Here is a 25,675-nt window from a genome sequence, read left to right as displayed (position 1 = left end):
GTTAAGTCCTTATTGAAGATATTGCACTGCAGCTTTTGCGTTACATGTTTTTCTAGGATGGAAGGATCCTGGGGTGCCTTTAACCTGTGCATGTCTATTCAAAACCAACAATACCTGTAACACAAGTGTTTTTCTTCTTGTCTCTCCAGCAGGAGCTCTTTCTAATTGGACACAGCTTAGGGAATAGGACCAGACTAATTATCATTTCCTGCTGTTCTGCTTCTACACTCTCTGTCCTTTCATATCTAATGTTGCACCACACCCATCTACCCTTTTCTCTACCCTTTTTTGTTTCTCTTCAGCCATAATCGGCTGTGTGGCACCTGAGAATTCTTCTGTCGTCCTTCTTACCAACCTTCATTATTCCTCTTTCCTGTTTCTCTCCTTTCTTCATCTACTGTGGGTCACCCACAAACTTGAACTAGTGCACAGTTCATATATTGGTGCCACAATAAACACCTTAATTACACTGAGGGCATAATCGCCTGACTTTTACACCATAATGAGTATTAAGACCACCTGCTTTTTTCATTTACAGTTATTGATGCATTAATGAGTTAATTATGGAATTGGTACTGATGTTTTAATATAGTTGATCTGTTATATTAAATCATAATTCATATTTTGTATAACTAAAGTAAATCTGCTAAGTAACTGGTAACTTAAATTATCAAATAAATGTAGTGGAGTAAAAAGTACAATATTTATTTCTGAACTGTTGTCGAGTAGAAGTGTGAAATAGTAGATAATGGAAATACTCAAGTAAAGTAAAAGTGCCTCAAAATTGTGCTTAAATACCGTACTTGAGTAAAGTTGCTAGCTGGCGAAGACTGAGGTGAAATAGACTGAATGGCCCGAAACAACTGAGATTGTATGGGCAGAATACTTTTGAGAAAAGTCTCCAGGCGTGTCAGTCATATTTGACCAAGTAAGCTCTCCTAAGAAAGGACAGACATACTTTTTCCAGCTGTCCAGACAGAAGTGCAAGTTTTCTTTCCACTTCTGTTTTTGGATAATTATTGTTGTCTTGGAACATATGTTGCGTGTTAAACTGTTACAGCTCGCCTCTGTGTCACTGGTCATAAGTAGACTGGATGACTACATGGGCCAGGAGTAGACAGCATGGGGTGTGTTTCTGTTACAGTAAGTGGATTTCTCTCCTTTAAGTAGGTGTGAAACAGATACTCCTGGATCACTGGTTGCTGACTTAACCCTAGGTCATTGCAATACATTCTGAACACAAACCCTTCAAATAACAGGAGTGTAAGCAACCTAATTGATCCCAATGAGTAACAATTCATTTAGCACCTGAGGTGTGGTGTGGTTTTTGTCTCCCTTGGGTTGTTATGCTACTGTGCACTCCTGTGGAACAGACTGCACCGAGCTTTAACCAGGTTCTGTTAATAGCCATAGAGAAGTTGTCAGCTGATAATCAGGTAAACCAGGTTACATGCAACCTGATGAAGAATGTCAAGATGAACACATTCTCATTTTAAGTGCTGGAACTTCAGGCAATTACCCTATCTGTACCTCCACTGTTACCAAGAGTTGGGGTTTTCTAACATGATAAGTTCACTAAAGCTTTCAGTCTGTCTGGATTGAGGTTAAATAAACTATTTAATGCAGTTGCAGTTTTTTTTTTATTTTTGACCAAGAGTATAACTGAATATTACTCCAGTACACCATAATAGACGCTAATGTCAAGCTGATGCTGATTTTCTGTTATTGTTGTTTAGGTTTATAAACCAAGCACAATATCATGCTGTCTTGAGCTACAATAATAGTTTTGTAATAATAGTGAACTATTTGTTGACCTCACAGACAGTGCAAACTAACATGGAAGAAACAGGCACATACTGTGAGTTTGACCCAGGGTTTGTGGCACATGGCCACATACCATTGAGTGAGGTAAAACACAATTCAGTCAATCATTGATTTTGGGTGTTTTGGTGTGTTGAATGAGGCTTTAGGTCAAACTGCTGTTGGCCTGCAGAACTATAGAACTATAGAACTTTGTCGGTTGTAGAGAGTCATGTGAAGATTCACGTTAAAACTATTTTTGGGGAGGGGGTGTTTGCCAAAATCAATGTTTCATGTCATGTGAACATTGTAGAAACAAGTGGCTATCTGTTGAAATGTAATCTTGTCTCCTCAGCCATCTTTCTTATTATACACTGCATGTATGCATTTGTTGCATTGCTAAAGGTTCCCTGTGGACTTTCAGACCTCTAGTATTGTCGTATTTTTCTATGAGTGGGTCCCCATTTTATTTATGTGATGGATACACATGAGGAGCCACATGCACGTGCATGGGTGCAAATTGAGGTGATACCAGTGTTTTTTTCACTGTTCTGCTATTCAGCATCGGTAAGTAAGAGGCCAAGATAAGCTGCAGTGTGCCAGCAAAGGCTGGAAACAAGAAGACCGCAAGTTCGTAAAAAAGGATGCAAACACTTCTGGATTAAAAATATAAAACATTGCTTTGACAAGGACACATCGATTCCTTTTGGTGAGTAACTGAATACAAACACGGCATTTGTTTGTTTTCAACAGAACTCCACAACACACCTGATTAATTTTTCCTTGATATTTGATGCACACCAAACAAAGTAGAAACACGTCATAATTGGTGACATTTTTCCTACACATAAAAGCTACAACCATCTCTAAGAGATCAAAGTAGATGTAGTTTAATAAACTCAGAGATTTAAACATGAATATGCTTGCAGCTTGTACATCAGTGCGCTATAGTTTTCTGCAGTTGTTGTTTGGATGTACGGAGGCAGTGGTGAGATTGTGGTGGACCACCTCTGTAACCTGAAGAGGGACTGGCAATATTACTGGGCCAGCCCAAGATACTTGGCATTGCAGTGGGGTGGGGTTTTTAACCACATGGCTGGTAATATGAGCATCAAGACGTATGCTGAACTAGGAGGCTGTGCGCCTAGCAACTGCAAACAAATGTTGGGCTCATGTGTCTCCAGTACTCATTACTTACAAACAGAAAGTCTTTCATTCTGTCTTTTCCTTGCTCTCTCTCCTTGCTTATTTCTCTTTGTCTTTCTCTGTGTCACTCACCCTTTGTGCATGTGTCCAAAATCCACAGCTGCTACTAAACCGATGTCTGTGCTCTTCTGTAGTCAAGTGGGGTAAATATAGGTTGCCATGGGGACACCATGGCACCCAAAGGGGTATGCTGGCTAAGGTAGCAGGACACTGAGTGTGAGTGTGGAGGGAGTGGCTGGCTGAAGGTCCAGGATGTGTATCATTCACGGTGTGCCGAATGCACAACAGGAGGTCAAAACTTGAGTTTGCAAACGGACAAGTGAAGCTTTGGATGGGTGTGTCCTTGAAGTTCCTTCATGCTCACTTTGTTGATGTTTCCACTCTTTGTTTTTATGTCTCCAAAGTAATGTTCCATGTTGTGATCATGAATCGAGTCCATTTTGAAAACTTGTTCAAACTTGAAAACTCAACATGAAATGCAATAATTTGGACTGAATTTTACTTTGTGATTTTGCTTTCAATTTGTTTTGCTCTCTGACTTGCAGAGTAATAGACTTTTATAGTACTACTATTGAACTTTATATAGTACTTTTGGTTCAGTGTATTGCTCAAGGATGGGTGGGTCTCAGGTCTGAGGTGGGTCAGCAGTCAATCAAACAGTCAACCTTGAGATTAATAGCCAACCGCCTTAAATATAGCCAGGCTTTGGGATGTTGTTACTAAAAAGATAAGTCTTCAGTACAATAGAACATTGTAGAAATCATGTCTTCTACAGTGTTTTTGTTACTTAAATAGAAATTTGGTGTTTATTTTTACATCACTCTCGATTATAAAGTATGTCAAAGAGTTTGGTTTCATCTGTCCTTTATGTTCTCGGAGTATAAAAAGTTTGTCATTGAATGTAGGTCAGTCAGCACTGTGTTTTTGCCAATGAATCTGCACCATACTCAATTGGTTGTCTTCATTAGAAAATAATGCCTCATTGTTTTAGTGATCCTTTTGTCTGACACTGAACAGGATCTTATAGGACGACCATATCTCTGACTGGGGACAAGTCCGGCTGTCTGTCTCCCTTTGTGACTGTTTATCCGACAAACTTACTGATTTCATGAATGTTTGTGGCCCCGACTGCTGCCTTAAGTAATTTCATTTGATTACAGTACATAGTAACATAACACATAACATAGTCTGTTATGCAGTTCCATAGCATTTAGCACTCTGTACTTTTGTATTGTATGTGTCAGTAGCAGACTGACTGACCATTTATATCCCAAAAGGAATTAGTAATGGGATCCATAAAGAAGTAAGTAAAATGTGATAAACATACAATAATTAATTTCGTCTTTTTAACATTAGAAGCAAACAGCCAAGTTAAGATAGAAGTTTTCAACTAAAAAAACAGAACACTTAAATTTGATTTTTTGGGTTTCTGACAGACTTTTTAGGCTGTGTTTCTATTGACAGTTACTTCTTTCTCCAACAAAAAAAAACTTTCGGTAGTCTCCAGTGTGTCTGAACTGTGATATGTAATTTAGTTTCTCAGCTAACAACAGTAATCTCACTGTGACATTCATGGATTTGCATTGTACTCTTATTGGCACTGTGTTTGCTGTGATATAGCCAAACCTATAATTTGAAAAGCATTTTTTGCATATACCCTGAAACTATCTGACACCTTTTCCACCTCTCTATTTGACAGTTTTAGTTTTTTGCGGTTAGCTGTAATCTGTGTTTTTGCACAATCACAACACAAACACATGCACCCACACAACCAGGCTTGATTTATCCTAAGTGCCTTGATCAGGAGTGAGCGTGGTCGTATTTGGGTCAGACACACACACACACACACTGTAAATGCACTTACACACGCACACAGACATGCAGATACTGAGAGTAATCTGTTAAAGGGACTAGCACCCAGACAGCAAAATAGGATTACTGGTAGGCTGTGTAAAGGCCTATACTATTACTATTCACTAAGAACAAAGGTGATTTAAGTTAATAATAGTTTATTCCCACTGTTACCGATCAAGGGGTGGCACGGTGGTGCAGTGGTGAGCACTGTCGCCTCATAGCAAGAGGGTGTGTGTGTGGTTGTCTGTCTCTGTGTGTCAGCCCTGCGATTGACTGGCATCCAGTGGTATAGAAAATGGATGGATGGATGGATGTTACCATGACTAAAGAATGACTTAATGAACTTTACACTGTACTTGACTTCAACCCTCCTATGTCTGTTTGAGGTAAGGCAGCATCAGAGTCTTCCCACTCCTAATACGGCCAGACTGTGAGAACCGGTGACTAAAGAAGGACATTAACCTGCACTATATGCCGTTAAGAATGACATCATTGACATGTGAATCAAGCATGTGTCACTGATAATTGATCTGAAATCAACATGTTAAGTAATAGCTGGCATTATGTCAGAAATGCACGTAGAGGAGCTAAAATGCTTAATTATAATCAGTCACAAAGCTGCTATCAGTCCTAAATATACCTGTATTAATTTTTATGTTTGGGGACCATAAACCACAAAGCTGTCTCCAGCCACATTTACTGTGGTTCAAGTCAATGTAAAGGAGAGTTTCCTCCTGGTGTCAGGTTCTACCTTTCTTGTCTGAGTTTTAGTTATAGCTGGATGGCTAACAGTTTTACATGTTAGAAGTTAGAATGAAATACTATGTGATTTACCTGATGGGGATACTTGGATGAGTTCAGTGTATGTTCCCACCAAATAAGCTTACCAACAGACTAAGCTTTCTTATTATAGCTTCTAGCTGTTTGCATGTCCTAGATGATTTTATCAATCTGATTTTTCTAATCTATTTGTTTTAGATTTTCATTTTTTTAGGATAGTGAAAGAATTATATCCTTAATGTTGTTTAGTCAAGTGAAAAGAACTGAGTGGTTCTGAAAGGACCATTCGTAACCTTCTGTGTGTGTGTGTTTGTGTGTCAGCCCATTTGTAACTCAGTCCCTGTAGCAGTGCAGCACTTACTGCCCCCCTGTGCCAGAGCAGGGTTTCCTGCTCTTCGTTCCCTGCTTCTCCTTTAGCCTCTCCCTCTTTTGGTCCATGTTTACGCTCACTCATTCAAACTCTGTGGGAGACAGAGACTTTCCTAAAGGAGTCTTTGTGCTTGTTTGAGAGACGGGAGGAGAGAGAGAGAGGGAGAGAGCGGGAGTGAAATGTTATGGTGAGACGAACAGCAAGCGTCATGGAGAGAAGGATACTAGCTGACTGTGTTAAGCCTGGCCGGGGCCCAGCCTCACAGTTCTACAAAGCCCAATTCAGTTTACCTTCAAGAACACAGACTCACCAAAATACAAAAATATCATGCTTTTACAGCTCTCTGTGCTGCTCATGAAAACCATTTTCTTCTGTTTCTTGTGAGTAAGGTGTATACTTTTCAGTACACCTCTAGTCGCAATACCTTGCAGTTAGTGGTTAGAAATGCACTGTGATTAGACTCCTGACTAGATCATGATTAATGCTCTTAAGTATAGTCTGTCAGTTCCATGATTTATCTGCTGAAAATCCTTCTGCATTGCATAATGAGTCAATGACACTATGGGTGAGAGTTGGTTGATATGCGACTTAGCCGTTAATGATTAACTGTAGCCAGGTTAGAGTCCGCTGGCTGCTCTGTGTTCATATATATTGCTCTTTTGCTAGGCTGTCTTTGCTTTTACACTGAGCAGGAGCCCTTTGGAGGATGCTGGATTAGACATCACTGCATTAAACATACAGATTCTCTCTGACAGTGTGCTCTGTCCTTGGAACTGAATTTATAAACAGTCTGATATATAACATTTTTGGAATACTTAATCAACAGAAAGACTGCTTTTGACGTGAGTGTTGTTTTCTTTTGTTATCAAAGGCTAATGTTTGTGCTGTGAAGACAGAGAGGGAGTGCGTACTACAGTGTGTGCTATAGAACTGCTATCTGTCATTGTTAGCAGAACAAGGTGTTTGATTTCCGTCTAATCAGCTGTCTCTGTCAGGCTAAGTACAGTTTATGTTAAGCGAAGGTCAAATGTGCAGATAGCAGCATCTGGTCACCAGCATGTCATTGACATTCGCCACATCTCCACCCATACTGTAGGAGCTGTGGTTTTGTGGTCTGTGGTTCTTAACTGTTTCTTCATAGCTTTTGTCAAGAAACTGTAATATGCATGGTATGCGTTAAAGTCAACCAAATACCTTATGATACTTAGTTTATGAACAGTTTATGACGCTACAAAAACTGTGATTCAACAATGCTCAAATTCAGGTTTTATCGTTTCATACACTGTAAAATAAATTTCTTGCAACTCAGCCTATTCACATTTTAGTACTAGTCATTGATTACATTGTCTGAGTCTGTCCTTAAATATACTGCACAGGCATGGAATAATACTTAATGAGGAATGTTGCCTGCGTTAATGTAAGGTTGTTAGTAATTTTTCTTTGAAAATGATTTCAAATCGTGAGTTAGAACGTGAAAAGTGTTGCATTAAACAGAAATTGTGATTTGCTGAAGAAGCAATGCACTCTTATTTTGAATTAACACAATTAAACACTTAGATGAAAGATGAAAGATGAAAGTGACATATTTTGTCATTGGAGGGAACTCACTCCAACGAAATTTGTGCTCTGCATTTAACCCACCCAAGTGACGTGCACACACACACAGCAAACCCGGGGCAGTGGGCGACCGCGAGCAGCGCCCGGGGAGCAGTGGGGGTTAGGTACCTTGCTCAAGGGTACCTCAGCCATGGACACCGGGACGGGGAATCGAACCAGCGATCCACCGGTTACGGGTCCGACACCCTAACCGCTGATCCACGACTTAGTTAACTTAAATCATTGTGTGTCCTTGGTTTACTCATGAATTCTAAGTGTAATACACATGTGTAGATCTTGTGAATTGAATGCCTGTTACTGTGCTCTATTCCTACCTGGAAAAATCTGGCACAGTGTGGGAAATTAAAAATTATGTTATGGTCTGTGTATTGGCATTGTCATCTCGTAGGAGAATGAAGGCACGTGCCCCACCTCCACCGCAAGCCCCTCAACCTGCTCCACGCCACATCTTCAGAAATGCTGTACCTGATGGGGGAGGGACATCAGGCATGGAAGCCAAGGAGAACATACTGAGTCCCTCTGTGGATTTACAACTAACTTTACCACGGGGATACCAGACTTCTGTAACTGAGGATGGCAGGTGAGAGGACACAGATGGGCCCATAGGCACACAGCTTCTGGGTGTGTGTTTTGTTCAGCGTGACTTGTTTCATTTTGTAAAATGTCTAGTAGTCAAATGTTTTGCTCACAAACATTACACTACAAAATGTTCCACCATCTATATTTACATGAAGTCTTTTATATCTATAAATATGAGGATCATATGACTATCACTTTTGCTGATCAGTATGATATCAAGTTGTGACCTTCATTGCCAGTCACCAGACAAACAGTATGAGAACTGTTTGTCACTTCTGGCTCTGTTTGGGTTGCTCTGCCAAAGGGGCCTTGTCAAGGGGTCTCAGCGAGAGCTTTGTCCCAGAGAGTTGAGAGATGAGGTCTTACCAGCTAATGCTCTCTGTTCCTAATGAGCTTCTCTCCTTCTCCCCAAAATTAGGGATTCTTGCCTTGTACAGAACAACAAGGTGGTCTTTTAATAACCACAATGTGGCATTTCATGTGATCATGACAAGGTATCATATCCAGTTAATTTTGTGAACATAGACAGTCCTGGATATATAATAGAGGATTGATGCTTATACTGAAATATTACAAATCTGATTATTATTATCTTTATAACCTCCTTAACTAGCAATAAAGGTAAAGTTAATTGCACTGTCCTATACGTTGCATGCTGTGCCATTGATTATTTGTACTTACATCATGTTCATACTTAAATCCAAGATGTCATTTCTGTAACTGTACCATAACACCAAATGAAAGGTTTTAAGTAGGGATGCCTTATGCATAACATCAAACATATGTCCCCATAATGAAATATTGACCCCAAAAATAACCCCATGTGAACATGCAGGGTCATCAGGTTAAAATGTGACATAAAGTCAGTACTACATTAGATCTTTTCTTTTAAATAGTGACTGTGCTTTTGATGAACATACATCCTGCAAAATCAAATGGACTGCACAGTACCCCTTTTTACGATTGCGGACTTCAGTTGTAGACTGTGTCCATGTGTAAGTGATTGTCATTGGTGTCCTTTGTGGTGGTATCTCTCCCAGTTCTGTCATCTGATCTGGCTGTTCCCAGAAAACACTGGAGAGTGTCTCTTGGTTTCTTTATCTGAGGATTGACAGGTAGTACTGTGGGCCTTCTCATCAACACACAAAGCAGCTAAACAGTCTTCAGAGCTTCTTCTGCAGGTTGATGGACATGAATAGTTTGTTATATCAACAAGTACTCTGCAATCTCCCTGTCAGTTCTCTGTGTCACTGTGCTTTATGACTCTCCTTTCATTGTCAAAGTGCCTGTGTAGATAACCCACACGGATTAAATCTACAGCGTATGATAAGTGGCTTATTTTTTTTTTTTTTACCTTTATTTTCAATTCTGCTGCAAAAACTACAAAGACAATTGTTTAATCTTCCAGTCAAAATCAATGCTATTTCTATTGAGTCTGCAATGTGTCCATGATGACAGCTCATTGTTTAAGTCATATTTTTGTGCCTATCATTACCCATCCCTTTTAAGCACATCAGGTGTGCCTCTGTTTAGTTGAAGTAATTACTATTCTCTTTACCAGAGCTCAAGCTAGCTAGGCTTTGTAACCCTATCTTCCTTACTGCCTCCTTCTCTTTCTCCCTCTCTCCTCTTTTTCTCCTGTGGTTCTCTCTTCCAACTCGCTCCTTCCCTCCCTCCCTCCCTTTCACTTTCTCTATCCCACCCTTCTCTCTCTCTTTTTCCCTCTCTCAGTAAGGCGCTGATGGACCTGCTGGTCGAGCTGTGTAGCCGCTACCACCTGAATCCAGCACTGCACACCCTGGAACTGCTGTCACCAGAGGGCCACTCTTTGGGGTTCAAGCCCAACGTGCTGCTGGGCTCCCTCAACGTGGCCCGTGTCGTCATCAAGGAGAAAGTCTGGGAGGAGAAAGTGGCGCGCAGGCCCGCACCTAAAGTGCCAGAAGTGAGTAACAGTGAAGCTTGATGCTGCTTTTGGATGCTCTTTTTGCCTTATTAGGTGCCACAGCACATTTAGAACCTGCTAAATGAATTCTTTTAGATTTGGCCAGGATCCTCGTGTGTTTTCAAGAGTGTACATGATAACAAGACAAAGCTACCTGTGTTTTGTTGGAGTGTAGATTAATCTAGCCCTAAGTGAAGAAGCCCTATAACAGTTTTGCATCCTGAACAAACCATGTGCCTAGCTCCTTACCCTGTAGCCCTGTTAATGTCCGTCCCTCCCTTCTCTACCTTTTACCTCTGACCGCTGGCAGAAAGAAAGGCTAGTGAAACCGGTAAGGGCCCATGCTAAGGTAGGATGCCAGTCAGGGTTTAACTGGCCTAGCATGATATTGGAGTCAATTCTTTTACACTGGTTTTCAGTTTAAGTTTGCCTTTTTGTCCTTATCACCTGTGTTCCTCTCTGTCTTGTTGTCGTCTGTTTTATAGCTCAGTTGCTTATCTGAACTTGTTTCTCCTGATCATTAGTCTCTTCCGCTCTCCATTTTTCTCTGTCTCTCCTCTATTCTCCTCCTACATTTTGAATATTTGATGAGTGCCTTACCTTTAGTTACCATGCATTATTTCTCTGCTCTTCTCGGGGCTCACTGGCTGCTCTCCGTCTTTGACCCTGCCTGGCCTCGGGCCAGATACTGGCACTATTTCAGACACTGCTGCTAGCCATTCCTCTGTTCTGTCTTTTCACTGTAACATCAGTCTCAGCAATTAAAATGAAATTATTTAAGTGTGATATACTGTACAATCAGCAGTCATTTTGTACATCCAGCTAATATGAATGTAATGTAATGCAGTGTACCTGTAATATAAGTTTATAATGTTCAGTTTTTATTGAAAAAGCTTGAGAAAGGTGTTGTTTCAACTTGAGACTGCAGTCTGTGGTGGTGTTCAACTGTATTGTGTTGAATATCATTTAGATGTTTTTCTAATATTAAATCTACCCTCACCAATATATATTGGGTGGGCAAAATGTAAGAAATGAGTTTCAATAAAATGCAATACAATTTAACATTAGTATGTAAAAGGTAACTAGATTGATTCAGTCAACAAACTCTAAGGTTTAAACTTTGCATCCATTAAAGTGTTCAGTGAATGACATTCTTTATGAAAAGCAGACTTTAACCTCAAGTTACAACAGCTTGCTATCTTTCACTGGTGCACAAGGAATCAAACACCAGAATACCATCCAATTGAATTGATGGTAGTCTGGTGTTAAATTAAATGTAGCACGTTAAGTGTGCAACATCTTAAACTGAAGCTTTATAACCTCAGGTTGATAAATTTCCATGTCTGTAAGAACTGAGGCTTATTATTGATTTTGAGGAAGTGCTTCCTCCATCAAGGTGCCGAAGTATATAAATACCAGTACCTGCTTCTCATGATTATTCTATCAAGTATCAACAACAGTTTTGACAGTTTTGACAGATCTGCATATTTTCCTCCTTTTTTGTCCTCTGCCAATCATGTACCTTTTTCAAGAATTGGAAGCACCTTTCCCTGTTGTGATACGTAACATGGAATGTCACTTTACTTGAGATACAAAAGCCCCTGAAGAATTTTTCAGACTCTTGACTCTTGAGTGGAGTCTGTGTTTTATAAAGGCTGATGTAAACCACTTAGTGACTGGCTGCTGTACGGAGCGTGCCTGGTGTCCATAACAAATCACTATGTAGTGTTGTAAGTTTGACTACCTACACATATGAATCACCATCTTTAGTCTATTAAATGTTCTTCTGTCAGCAACCAAAGTCTAACTTCAAGTTACTCATTACTGATGTGTCTTTGCATGTCTGGATGATTTCTTTCTCTCTGTTCCTCATCACCAGATATTTTATATTTCACCTGTTTTGTTTTTTGTGCTTTATGAAATCCACACTCCTCAGACGGCATCTTAATCGGTTTGCCTGTCCTGTCTGCTCTTATTATTTTTGAGATTGAAATTATAATGGTTGTTATTGAACTGCTTAAATAATCTAATCCAAATAATCCAAATAAAAATCACCATTGCTGTTAGATCAGCCAACTTTAAATCGTTTTGTCCTATGTAAAAAATGTGAAATCTTTGTTTTGTGACTGCAGAATGCAAAGATTTCCCCAGTGGCCATACCGAGTGCCATAAATAGCCTTTTTATCTCATCCAGTTGTTAATGTCCATTTTTCCACTGTTCTCCTCTCTCTGTATCAGAAAACAGTTCGTTTGATGGTGAACTACCACAGCAGCCAGAAGGCAGTGGTTCGGGTCAACCCACTGGTACCACTCAAGGATCTGATACCCGTCATCTGTGACAAGTGTGAGTTTGACCCTGCACATGTCCTGCTCCTGAAGGACAACATCAGTCGCCACGAGTTACAGCTGGACAAATCGCTGACAGAGCTGGATATCAAGGAGCTCTACGTACACGATCAGAGTTTAGGTAAACCTTCCACGCTTGATGTGATATATGTAGTCTTCTGTTTGGGGTTCAGTCACTTTTAAATTGAAGTTCCCACAACAGAGACAAGTTTTTTAAATAATATTAAAAATTTGAAATTATGGGTAAATGGAAAAAAATGTTTATGTCATGTTAATTAATATAACAAAATAATCTTGGTTTATGCTCTGTGAAAGTAGTGGCTAATGTTAGTTAGCTAATTTAAGCAAATAAATGACATCATAGATATGTGACTTGGTTCTTCCAGCTATTGTGTCAGATTATCTGCTGCTGCTGGCCTGCAAATGAATGTATTCCCGAGCAGTTATTGTTGCACACATAAATAGTTAATCACAATGTCATTGTAAAATGAAAATATTGCGAATATTAGAGAAAAACATATATTTTAAATATACTACAGATCGTCAGATCATCTTCAACACAAAAGGCAGTGTTAGGAAAGCATAGCACATCTTTATATGAGTAAACATTATTAGAGAGTAGCACAACAGAACTTATAATGTTTCTCCATGATCATATAAGTTCCCTTTTTGCTGGACAGTAAGTAGGCACAAATGCTCACTTTCTGGCAGAGGGTGTTATTGTATTTTTCTACTCCCAACTAAGTGATTCTGCATAGTATACTTATATACTTATACGTTGTAAACTTAGGTGGGCTGTATGGAACAAGGGAGTGGTGGCTAGTTTGAGAGTAAGTCTGGATCCCTAAAATCTGCAGAGCATGCTGCCCTGTGACCTGTAACCTTCTCATGGATGAACACAGGAGAATTGGTATTTACCTAAGTGCTTACGATGCAGATATCATGCAAACCCAGTCAGTATCATCTCATTAAAATAGTTCCAGTGCAGTGAGTCACTACATTACTTAACACAACAACATAACATAAATTTTATGCAGTCACTGTCAATATTGGTTCAAACAGCAACAGGTATGTTAGCACAGACAAAAATATAAGCCTGTGTTGTATTTCTGTTGATATGTTTCTTGGGGGTTCCTTGGGGGAACTTTGAGGGCTACAGTTTGTCTCTGGGATTACAGTCATGAGAATACATTCTCGTTAATCTAGTAAGAAGTTGAACTTAGGTCCAAGATGTGATATTGTGGTTTATTACCGAGCTAACCGTCCACACCCAGTGTTATTTACAGATATTGTTCTTGCCACAGAGTGTCATCTTAAAAGCTTGTTTATGATCACGAAAGATATAAGCAATAACATTTACCGTGTTATGTAAGGTCTCTGGTCAGATACTATTACATAATCATTCTATTTTGGTTTTGAGCCGTTCACTGTTATTATGAAGGATATGTAACATGGAAAATCGACACTTTCGGCAGTTTGTCTCTTTTGTTTTGGTGATACAGTAGTGCAAATACAACAGATTAATTGATTCTTTTTCATGCAAATCAGTTATCCATAAATGGTTTCTTGTATGTTTAAAAAGTTTGTCATGTTTTCCAGTTCTTCAGCCTAAAATGGCTTCTGCCCCTGCTCTTAACTACTCAGGTATTAGTCATGATAAGTCTGTCTGTCTTAGTGCTGCTGAATCCAAACAAAAGTAGTGTTTTAACACAACATACAACTCTTTGCACATTAACCTGGCTTTTTCTACTGCATTGGATATGCATGTTTGTTTGCTAGTAATCTGACTTCAAATAATTTGTTGGTTTTATGTCATTGTAATTTTGATATGTGTTAGCACCACCGATCCCTGTCATTTTAGTCACATAGTTTGCCACAGCTGTTGTAAGAGTCCGCATAACCCTCTAGTACAGCTAGTATAGTTATTTCACTTTCCCTGCCTCCCTGTCTTCAAGCCAACAGTGTTATCATAACACATTCTTACTTAGTGCTTTGCTTCACTGTTTACTTGACTGCTTAATAGAAGGTTAAATTGAGGTGGACGTCTTTGAGAAAAGTAAAGCTGCAGTGCCCTCTGCTGAGGAAATGCCTTTGTGAATAAAAACAGCTTGAGTATTAAGAACATTCCAAAATGATTTAAAATGAATAATAAAAATGCATATAACATTTCATTTGTCTTTACCAAGTCATTCAAATGAATTGGATATCATAGCAATCAAACGAAATTGGCTTATATGTGTGAGTGCCCCAATTTTATTACTAACCTAACTAACCTAACCTATGCATGGGGGGATCATTTGTCACTGACTGCTGCTGAAGTTTTTTCTTAGAATGAAGTTATTTATTTTACTTTTATGGAGCACTGACACTATCATGTCCAACTCCTGTCCTCCTGCTCCTCTTGCTTTTCCTTTGGTTTTTTTTTTCACAGACCCCATCCGCTCCAGCACTACCAGTTTAGGCGGAACAGAGAAGAAAGGCTTCCTGGGTATCTTCCAGTTCGGCAGGAGGAAATCCAAGGTAAGAACCTAATTCCTCTTCACACGTGTTTTTTGTTAGTGGGTGTATACATAGCCTTCTGATTGGTGAACATGACTGTCACAAGGACACCAACGTGAATTTAAAACTGATAGATGTGGACATGATCAACCACCATATTAGTCAGGAGTTGTATTAAAAAAAATGCAGCCTTTGAGGTTTGCTAATCACATTAGTTCAAATCGCAAAAAAAAAAACAAAAAACAAAACGATAAATCAGAAAACTAGCAGAAATATGATGCTGTGCAATAATTTACAAACTCACCTTGAGCTGTGCATGCCCTTCGTACTCACTCAGATTGATATCTGAAGTAGCATAAATGCATGGCTGAACATTGAATGCTGCATGTTAGTTGTGCCTTCCCTTTGCAGACAGAGACAACATCTATGGACATGGGTGACTGTGATGATAAACTAATCCAAAATACAATCACACAATCCACTGTAAGTATCATATTATCATATCATAATGCATGTAATAATGTCTAGATGTGATAAGTGAAATTAAAGAGGGATCTTGTTTTATTGTGATCTCACATAAAATTGTCTCTGAAGCATTCCAGTCATATATTATGAGTGGAGAGAATAGCAGGTGTAGCTGTATAATATAAAATAAGGCAGTAACAGCTCTAACTACTGAATTAAATACACACGTGTATGACACTTTGGTTGCACTCACTTTGAGGGTTCCTGTTGTTGCATCCTTTTCTTGAATGGCTGCTGATACCCTAAGATTCAGCCTGATATAATATAACACCTATAATACAATGTATATCCTTCCCTGTTCAGGTTCTGAGTATGCAGTATTTTTGTTTTTAACAACAGATTATAATAAAACACTTAACATGGCACATTGGATATATTCTCTACATTGTACTTTACAATCAAGTTTCCTGAATTTTTGCTGCATACCAATTACAAAAAAATGTGAATCAGCTCCGTAAGTGTGACCTGAAGGACTGTGACATTTTTACATGCGCAGACAGTTGATCATTTCAGCTTTAAGTAGTTAGTTCTGCAACAATTATTTGCTGAATAACTAGTGAATTCAAACACAAGTCAGTCCCTTATTTTTAAACTGGTTTTGTTATTAACAAATGAGAATATCCAATAACCGCTGCTTATTATGTTTTTTTCTTTTGTAATTGTGTTAACACATCACATTGGTATTATGGACATTTTATTTTTAAAAAAATAAAAGCTGTAGGAAGCTCATGTAGCAGTGGTCACAGAATACTGTGTGATCGAGTTGCTCCTGTGCAGTCGATCATTGAGTTAAGGTAATGTAAATGGATGTCCTCCAGAGGGCAGCAGCTGTCTTAGTGCTGTGTTCTTCACAAGTCCAAAGGGAGGATTTACTAACAGGTTGGTCTGCAGTTCTTGACCCCACGGTTTTGTTTACTTAGAATAGGGAATAGTGTTAAAAAGCTTAAATGGCTATCGCTTTACAGTCACTCTGAACAAGGGAGTGTAAAGATTGAATCAAGGACCCACATAATCAGCAATCTAACGTATCTAATTCTGATGACCTGCTTTAAGGAGATTTACAACTTGAACTCCCCAAAAAGAGGTGGTGGGTGGTCAGATTGGAAAAAACAGAAGTGAAGCTGATGTGTAGATGTGTAGTGTTTTTACTCTACAATCATACAATCACTCCTATGTGCATGTGGAGTGCACATGCCAGCTAAACCAGACATATACTTAGAGGCTGCATTAAGCATCTCTCTACCTGTTATATCCTTAACTCAATCACATAAATTTGATTTTGAAGCCATGAACCTCGGTTCAGCAGCAGCCCCTGTGGCTCACCTCAGATCAATTGGATGTTTGATTAGATTACCTTGAAAAACACTCCCTGGCTCACCCTGGTTCATTCTCTGTCCCACCAAGCAGAAAGCTTGTGGATTGACTTCTCCACCCGTCTACATCATTGTCCGTTGCGTTTCCTTTAGCAGTGCCACTATCATCTTCTTCTGCAAGGTCTAAAGGTCTTTCAGTGGGCTGAAATGTAGATGGACTTTTTCTCTCTGATATGATTGTTTCTTTGCAAGGGCCTTTTACCAGAGCCCCCCTACACACACACACTCACTCACACACACACACACACACACACACACAGTTTTATCTGAAGGCATCAGATTACTCTGTCTTGGCTACATTAGCACTAAAAGCCCAAAAGCCCAGCCTCTTATCTCCAACTGTTCATTAGTGGCCAAACGACTTTGTGTGTTTGTGTCAGTGTGTGTGTCGTCTAAAAACACTAAGATGCGCAGAGAGCATCATGTTACAGTACAGTGTTGATTCTGAAGCAAACATGGAAAACATGTATTCTTTTATATATTCATATTTTTAAAACACATAGCTTTACATAACATAAATTTCATAGCTTTATTTATGGTATAACACAAAGATTAGATGTTTATGTCAGATCATGAACCAAAAGCCCTCCTAAACTATTTTCTAGATGAATATTGCAGCTAACGTGTGTTCACATACTCTTAAAATTCAAACATTATTTTGATCAGTCTGAACATCTGTAGCACATTCAATAAAAGCAGTTGAGCTGCCATCTGTGTATGGGTCATAGCAGTTCTTTGTATTAATACTGTACATGAATATTTTTAATGTGCTCATGTTTGAAGAGTAACTTAACACCTCCTAGAAATCTTGTTTTTGATACTATCAGGGTTTCTGTTGACCTTGTTGTGATGTAAAAGTGTGTTTAAGGATATATCAGTAATACCATAACATCACTGTTGGGTGTGGGCACAGGGACAAAGTGCACACTTCAGACCATACTGCTCATGTGCTCAGAAGTGAAATGGCCTTAACATTTTAACCAGAGAGGGCAGTGAAACACAACTTATCAGTCTGGTGTTATTCTTCACTTACTTTGTTGTACATCCAAAAATGATAAACCTTTTGTATTGTCTTGCTCAATAAATTGTTTAGCTAATCTTGTATGTCTTCTGCACAGAAATGCACAGAGAAACTGAAAGTTGTCATTGTAGTGAAACAGCGAGGTTTGTTTTATAGTCTAAAAGGAGAACTTCTTGTTGTACAAGTAGGTGCAGTAGTAGTAGTAGTAGTAATTATAATAATATTAATAATAATGATGATAATATTAATAATGACTTTATTTATAGAGAACCTTTAAAAACAGAGTTTACAAAGTGCTTAGACACACAAAGCAGAAGCAGGATACCCAGGAAGACAATCTGCAAAAGGCTAAGATAAGGTTAAAACAAGAAGATAAAATTGCAACATGTAAAACAAAAAATATCAAAATAATAAATTTGAATGAAAAATAATAAAACCAATAAAGGATGACATTATATAAAAGCAAATAAATGCAAATAGTAAATAAAGAGCAATAAAGTGACTACATCACAAGAGAAAGATGAAAGAAGAGGAGCAAATAAAAGAGTAGTAGTAATAAAAGAGTTAAAAGAAGTAAGACTAACTTTAAGTGTGATAGGGAATGATTCTGACATTTTAATTGTGTCATTTTCACATTTACATGGGTGGTTTGTAGAAGGACCAATCTTTTAAGCGCTAAAAGCTATTCCCTAGAGATATAGTATGCTAGTATGATAAGTCATGCTACCTATGCAGAAGATATGCAGAAGTTTAATAGGGTCCTTTTAAGTCATGCATTAAGGTCAAAGTCATGCATTTTCCCCTATTGCTGTTTTGAAAGATTTCAGATTTTTTGCCAGAGGGAAAGAGTAGGTGAAAAAGTCAGATAGAGTTCATGTGAATTTTTCTGCTTTGAAAATTTTATTTTGGTGAGGAGAACACAAGCAACTTTTTTTTAGGATTCCAAATGGAAATCACATCAATCTGTCACTTCCAACATTTCTTTTTTGTTCTGTCTGCTGCTGTCTAGCCCACCCGCCCCTCGCCCTGCTCTTAACTCAGTCATTCACACAGCACAGTGAAAACCTGACAGAAGGCTAAATCCATCCATCCATTTTCTATACCGCTTATCCGTCAGGGTCGCGGGGGAGCTGGAGCCTATCCCAGCTGACTACGGGCGAGAGGCGGGGTTCACCCTGGACTGGTCGCCAGTCAATCGCAGGGCCCAGAAGGCTAAATAGTTTCAGTTAATATTTTATGTTAAGATTGCTTTTTCTACTATGGGTTCGGTTACTAAGTTTGGATTGCACTGTGTGAATGTTAACTTTTTTAATGTTTGGACCGAATGTGTCTCTGTAATGTGTGTGTGTTTTTTCTTTTTTTTTTTAATGAATCACGGACCGACTAGCAGTTACCTTGGTTTTAGACACTTTAAGTTCTACAAGACAAGACTGATATTGTTTGGATGTATTATTCTGCAGCTTCAAGACCTTTTTTCACAAGTACTGTTTTTTTTCCCATCCCTCCCCACTGTGAGATGTTCTAACCTCGGGTTCAGTTAATTCTAATGACCTGAACTTTATGTTCCCTTTTTGCTCTGCTTTTATGCTGTATCCAGGCATTGTCTGAACGCATCAATTAATCTGCTTTTAAACACTTTTCCCTAAATCATGGGGGTGTGAGTAGTGGTTTGGTTTCCCCGTTGTGCCAAGGCTCTGTACCAAGCTGAACCATGGGGAGATTTGGTTTTTCAGGAGCACTTTGGGCTCTCTTTGATCAGATGCTGAAAACTAGTTTTTGTTCCAGTGCTTTTGTCAGGAGCAGCCACCCTTTGAAAATGCGGTTGCGCTTTCAGCTTGCTCAGATAGATTGTTGTGACTGAAGAATCAGCCATCAGACAGGTTTGCAATATGTTAATGTGTGCATGATTTTAATTTTTTGAAGGCGGACATCCCCCCTGTAAAAAAGTTAATGAATATATAAAATAAATGATTTTAACTCTTTTAATCCTAACAAATCACCACTGAGTCCTGTGAACAATTTTCTTTGTTAGTTAACAGGACATCCTACAATGTAACAGTTTTCAGTTAAATTTAATGTGGTCATATGCCAAGAACAAAGGGAAGTTGTTCTTTGGTTTCTTGTGACTTATGAGACATAGTAAAGGACATTGCCATGATAATATAAGCTGTAAGGGTGCTGACACGGTAATGAAGCTTACGTAGTCCCTTGAACAATCTCTTGAGAGTCAGAGAACACTTAGAGCAATCTTTCCAAATTTGATGACATTTCAGTTATGCAATAACGCAAATAAGTTCAGTGCATTCTAGAAACAGATACATGGTTAAAAGACAACAAAATTCTGAGGAATAAATAAATCATTAAGAACTTAAAAATCAAATTAAAAAACATGAGAATTTTATGAGAATTGAATTTAAAAGCTTAGACATATTACCCTCAATATTAAGACTTGCCCTGGGGATGGAGAGAAACAGCTGGTCTGCAGAGCTGAGAGCTGGTGTGTAAGGGTTGAGAAGGTCATTAATGTTTGTGGGGGCAAGGCAGTTCTGTCTCAAAAACATGCAATATAATTTTGTAAAAAATTCTGAACATTACAAGTTAACCACAATATGGTGAGAATAAAGAAAATGTGCAAAAGTATTGGGATCTGGCTAGTTTTTCAGGGGTTGGGCTGGGTACCTTAGTTCCAGTGAAGGGAAATCCTAATGCTTCAGCATACCAAGACATTTTAGACAATGTTGTGTTTCCAACAGTGTGACAACAGTTTGGGGAAGGCCCTTTTCTATTTCAGCATGATTGTACCCCAGTGCACAAAATAAGCTCCATAAAGACATGGTTGGATGAGTTTGGTGTGGAAGAACTTGACTGACTCGCACAGAGCTCTGACCTCAAAACCCATCCAACACCGTTGGGATGATCTGGAACGTAGACTGTGAGCTAAGACTTTTCGTTCAGCATCAGAGCCTGATCTCAAAAATTCCCACAGAAACACTCCAAAATCTTGTGAAAATCCTTCTCAGAAGAGTAGAAGCTGTTATAGCTGCAAAGCTGTCTGTGTATTTAGAATGCAATGTCATTAAAGTCTGTTTGTGTAATGGTCGGGTCTTTCAATACTTTTGTCCATATAGTGTATTTTTGAGATTTTGTAAGAACCCTAGCTGTGATATTTTGTACAAATTGGAGGTGGATGATTGATTTTTGCGAAAATCCATCAAATAAGCAATTAGAGTAATCGGGATTGCTGGAGACATAAGCATGATTTGACCAATTGCTGATTGGTTGATATTACCAAAATGAAATGAGAGGTTCAGGTCTGAATCATAGATTACTCCTACAATTCTTGCCTGATAGGTGTGCTACAATCCTAGGGAAACTAAAGTGTAACTTGTCCAATCCCTGTGTACTTTGGTTCCAGAAACCATCACTTTACTTTTGTCATTCAGCATCAGGAAGTTACTGAACATCCATGACCTTATAGCAGCAAGAGAAGTCTGTGAGTGAGGTAACTGAGATGATGTCTGATGGATTTATGGACAAACAGATTTGTGTATCATCAGCATAAGAATAGAGAGAAATATTGAATTTGTGGATAAACTCAACTCCTGACCTATGGAATGTAGGTGATATATTCCCACAGACACAGTGAAGGATGTGCCACTCACTTAATACTTAAACCAGTTAGGAGCAATCCCACTTCAGTTAATTTGCTGAGACACTACATGTGAATTCATCCAAATGTCATGCATCTGACTCACTTGAAATTGATTGCAAATTGTCCTCAAACCTTGTATACAGTTACACATTGAATCCTTACATATTTGTCAGTTTGACCTTAAGCCATTTGTTTCCACCCACAGGGTCTGTCCACAGTGTCAGGGGTACCCAGCGTAGAGGATCGGCCCAGCACCTTGGGTCAGTCTCAGTCAACCATGAACATACCCAGGATGTCTCCCAAAGCTGAGACCAAGAAGAGGAGGGCCCCAGCACTACCTGGGGCCCCAACACCCACCATGGGGCACACTAACTTTGAGGGCTATCAGGTGAGTGATTAAAGGGCTGTGTTAAATTTTTATGTCTTACTCATATTTTGATGCACTGATAAAGAAATGCCACTAATTGGAAAAGATGAGGATAAAGATGAATTCTGTTATTTAAATCATAGTTAAAAACTGGGCCATTCTTGCTCTACTGTTAAAACCTAGCATTCATCCAGCACAGTAAAGCACTAATTCATACCTGCACAGTAAACATAATAATCTCTCTCTCTCTCTCTCTCTCTCTCTCTCTCCACACACACACACACACACACACACATACACACACACACACACTCAAATGCATGCAGAAATGTATAGATTGTTGTATGACGAAATACTGCTTAAATTTGAAAAAAATTTGTTTGATGCAGCCTTACCTCTGGGTGTTTTGGCCTGAAATTCAGCTCTCAGAGTCAGAGTAATCTGTATCGTCTACATTAGAATAACATCTCCCTGCAGTCTCATTATAGTGTTGTGGCAGCATGCTGGGAAATGTTGTTTAGCAACCAACATCCTGTCTCCCTCCCTCAGATAATAAGTTTTGTTTATTCAAAGGCGCTGGTGTTCTTGATTGATGTTATCAACAGGAAATTTTGTCTTCAAAACAGCATGGAGAATGATGTTATGTTTTTTTTAGGTTAATTAACTTAAAACAACTGTGCATGGAGAAGCAGAAAACATTTCAGTGAAGTGTTGTGCGGTGAGGATAATATAATCACATGAATGGTGTGATTCACAATATCTCTTGTATGAATGTAATATGCCAAGCATTGAAACCATCAATAATAATACAAAAACGTGGCTCACGAGACATTTCAGTTCTCCTATTAACTCTTAAACAAAAAGGTCCCTTCTGTAGGTTCAGCGATTATGCACCTAGAGGTGGACCTGGCTGAGTCATTGTGACTCTTGTTTTTTGTACTGCAAACTGTGTAGAAGGAGACATTACTATATCTGTCCACCTGTCAGAGTTATGACTGACAAAAGACCGGAGACACATACTGGGCACCACTGAGAGTCACAAGGACAGCTTCACATAACAGATGCTGGGAAGGTCATCTGAGGACTTGCTGACTGGTCTAATGATAGGTTTCTCCGTCTTGTCCTTATGCCTTCTCTGAACTGTTTTTCTGTCTGAACACACATAGTCTCATCTATATTCCATCGACACATAGCAAGGTCATGCTGAAGTGCAGGACGCTTCTCGTGTTTCACTTCTCTGTTTTCTACTGTTGTTTTCTGAGCAGAGAGTTTGAAGATTGGCTGTGGGTGTGAGCTGTTTGTCTTGTCAACAGCTCAATACCTGATACAGGAATAACAAATTAAACAACAAGTAACAACAACAACTTATGTGCTGATTTCATGTGCATTTATACATTAAAGTGGTCACCATATCAGTCTGGGGATGGATGAATGGATGAACAGTTGTTCAAAGGGTAACATGCCTAGCATGTGTTTGTTGCCTGAATGTGATTAGAAAGGATTTGGTTTCATGACAGTTAAAGAGTGAAAGGTGTAATAGCAGCTGGGTCCTATCAGGATAGTTGCTCAGGGGCAAGGGCATTTAGATATGTGGAACAAATGTACATGCCAAATCAAATCACATCACAATCAGAACGTTGTACTTTAACATTAACATGAAATTTGGCATTGTATTAAACCACAGGAGGAGAAATTTTGCTTGTCAGTAGAAAAGTGCCGCATCTTCAAAAATTTCAAGCACCAGTGAAAACAGATGTCACGCTATACTTTTAAAATATAAGGCTTCAGATACAGGTTTGTCCACAAGGGATGGGTTGGAAGTGGGCCAGCCTGCCTGGCAGGCAACTCACACAATTTATCACCAAATGTGCGGTTGTTTTTTGCTGTATTTTTTTTAATGTTTCTTGGATTTTGCTGACTCAGACTTGCCAGACACTAAAACACTTTCTCAATTCTACTGCATGCTGCTTTGTGTTGTAGCCTACCTATACTATTTGTATATACAGTATGAGAATGTATGTGTGTGTGTGTGTGTGTGTGTTGAGATAGAGGAGGATTAGGCACATGATATCAAGTTATCTGAGGACAGTTCTCTATGATGACTGTCCTCATTATAGACCTCCCTCTGCGCCTAACAAGCGTAGGTGGTCAACTAATTGTGACTTACAAGACACAGTAATGGACATTGACATCATAATATAAGTTATAAAGATGATGAGATTGTTATAACGAAGCTAAATACTTCAAACAGCCTTTTTGAGAGGCAGCCATCTCTAAGGGCAGTCATTTAAATCATAGTAGGAACATAGATTAACATCATTGACAAAATTAGGAGGGTCCAAATCTTTTTATGGTCAACAGTGGAAATGTTGGTCAAATTCAGGGGTCACTTAGGAGAACTTTTTAAAAGTTAAAAGAGATGGGCTGTAGGTAGGATAAGGAAAAGTAATAAAATCCAGACTGTCAATTGCACGTTGTTTCTCAAGTTAATTTTTTGGGTCATCATCAGCAGCATTGTATGTTATCATTTATCCATGATAGTGATAGTTTTTTCTTGTTTGTTTTTTTTTTTACAGTTTTTAATGAAATATGGACTGATATGAGGGTGTTGAAATGAGAACTTAGAAATCTCTGTATAGAATATTGTTTCATTTACAACAATGGAAGTTGATCTTTGTCTGAGGAACAGGTTGCTGTGTACAGTAGTGACAATGGGAATAACAATGGCACTAAAACAGATGACACAGTATTTCAGTAAGAATGTAAAGTCATCTTTGACATGAGCAGAATCAAATGTTTTCACATTTTACTGGAGTTGCCATGGAGTCAGAGTCAAGTTTGCAGTTTTATTTCTGCAGCTTAACAAACAACAATCTGTGTCTGTCTTCATGAGAGCAGCAGTGAATTAAATTATGTTTTGGAACATTGAGTTCAGAGAAACACAATCTTGTTGTTGGGGTTTTTTTCCAGCAGTGATAGGAAATCTGTTATTGTGGTTTGGAAAGGAAGCCATGTCTACATTGCCTCTTGTGATAAAGGAGTTCAGAAAAATTCTGTGCTTTCTGCTCCATTGCCCAGTAACAGAAGGTGCTTCTTGAGTAAGTGCATTTGTGCTCATGTGTGTTGTGTTTGCAGGAAGACTGAAAGATAAAGACGGAACAACTGAAGCATGGAATGAGCGAGAGCACAAAGAGCAAAAGAGAGACATTGAGTGACTTAGAGGGTCACAGAGGCAGACAGAGAAAGTCAGAGTAAGGTAACATTAGGTCTTAAGAGGCTATGATGGGTTTTACCAGTGTGTAGTTGGGTTGTGCGACATTAACAATGTATGAGCTTTCGGATCATATTTAAAAAAATCCAGTACAGCATGAAATCTGTTTGGTCCTTAGCGCCACCTTCACCTTCAGGGGGAGGACACGACAAGGGAAAAGTTCAGCGGAGGACTAGCAGGATTAAAGAACAGAAGGTGGAGGAGTAATAAGATCAGTGAGCGTAAGCAGGTTGTAAGTCTTTAAGAAAAGTTTACAGATGTTCTAAAATGAATTATAGCTTACAGCTAAATATGAACTTCAATTTTTTTTTCTTTCATTTTTCAACTGACAATTTCAAACTTCTGTAACCAAATGATAAAGCACATTCAATTGCCATTTCTGCCTACATTACTCGCTGGATTAATAACTCACCAATCTCACCAGACTGCCCAGGAATTGTATTATTGGCAGGACTGCATGTATGCAGAAATAG

General features: G+C 38.9%; 1 protein-coding gene across 7 annotated transcripts in view; it reads left to right on the top strand.

The window, feature by feature from the left end:
- The window catches only part of cobl (cordon-bleu WH2 repeat protein), a 55,404-nt gene that overhangs the window by 6,000 nt on the left and 23,729 nt on the right, over positions 1-25,675 (top strand). For 4 of the 7 annotated variants that reach the window (XM_046399073.1, XM_046399076.1, XM_046399075.1 and 1 more), the window contains 7 exons: positions 8,016-8,207; positions 9,938-10,148; positions 12,387-12,615; positions 14,094-14,138; positions 14,926-15,014; positions 15,405-15,476; positions 21,770-21,952. In XM_046399073.1, the coding sequence (XP_046255029.1) occupies positions 8,016-8,207; positions 9,938-10,148; positions 12,387-12,615; positions 14,094-14,138; positions 14,926-15,014; positions 15,405-15,476; positions 21,770-21,952 (1,021 nt within the window). Of the gene's footprint in view, positions 1-6,662; positions 6,853-8,015; positions 8,208-9,937; positions 10,149-12,386; positions 12,616-14,093; positions 14,139-14,925; positions 15,015-15,404; positions 15,477-21,769; positions 21,953-25,675 lie in introns of those variants that run through there. The other 3 variants (XM_046399074.1, XM_046399077.1, XM_046399078.1) reach the window with 3 other exon arrangements.

The sequence above is a fragment of the Scatophagus argus genome, chromosome 9, assembly GCF_020382885.2.
Source record: "Scatophagus argus isolate fScaArg1 chromosome 9, fScaArg1.pri, whole genome shotgun sequence".
Lineage (NCBI taxonomy): Eukaryota > Metazoa > Chordata > Actinopteri > Scatophagidae > Scatophagus > Scatophagus argus.
Note: the sequence above shows the minus strand (reverse complement) of the source record. Positions and strands in the feature narration are given on the sequence as shown.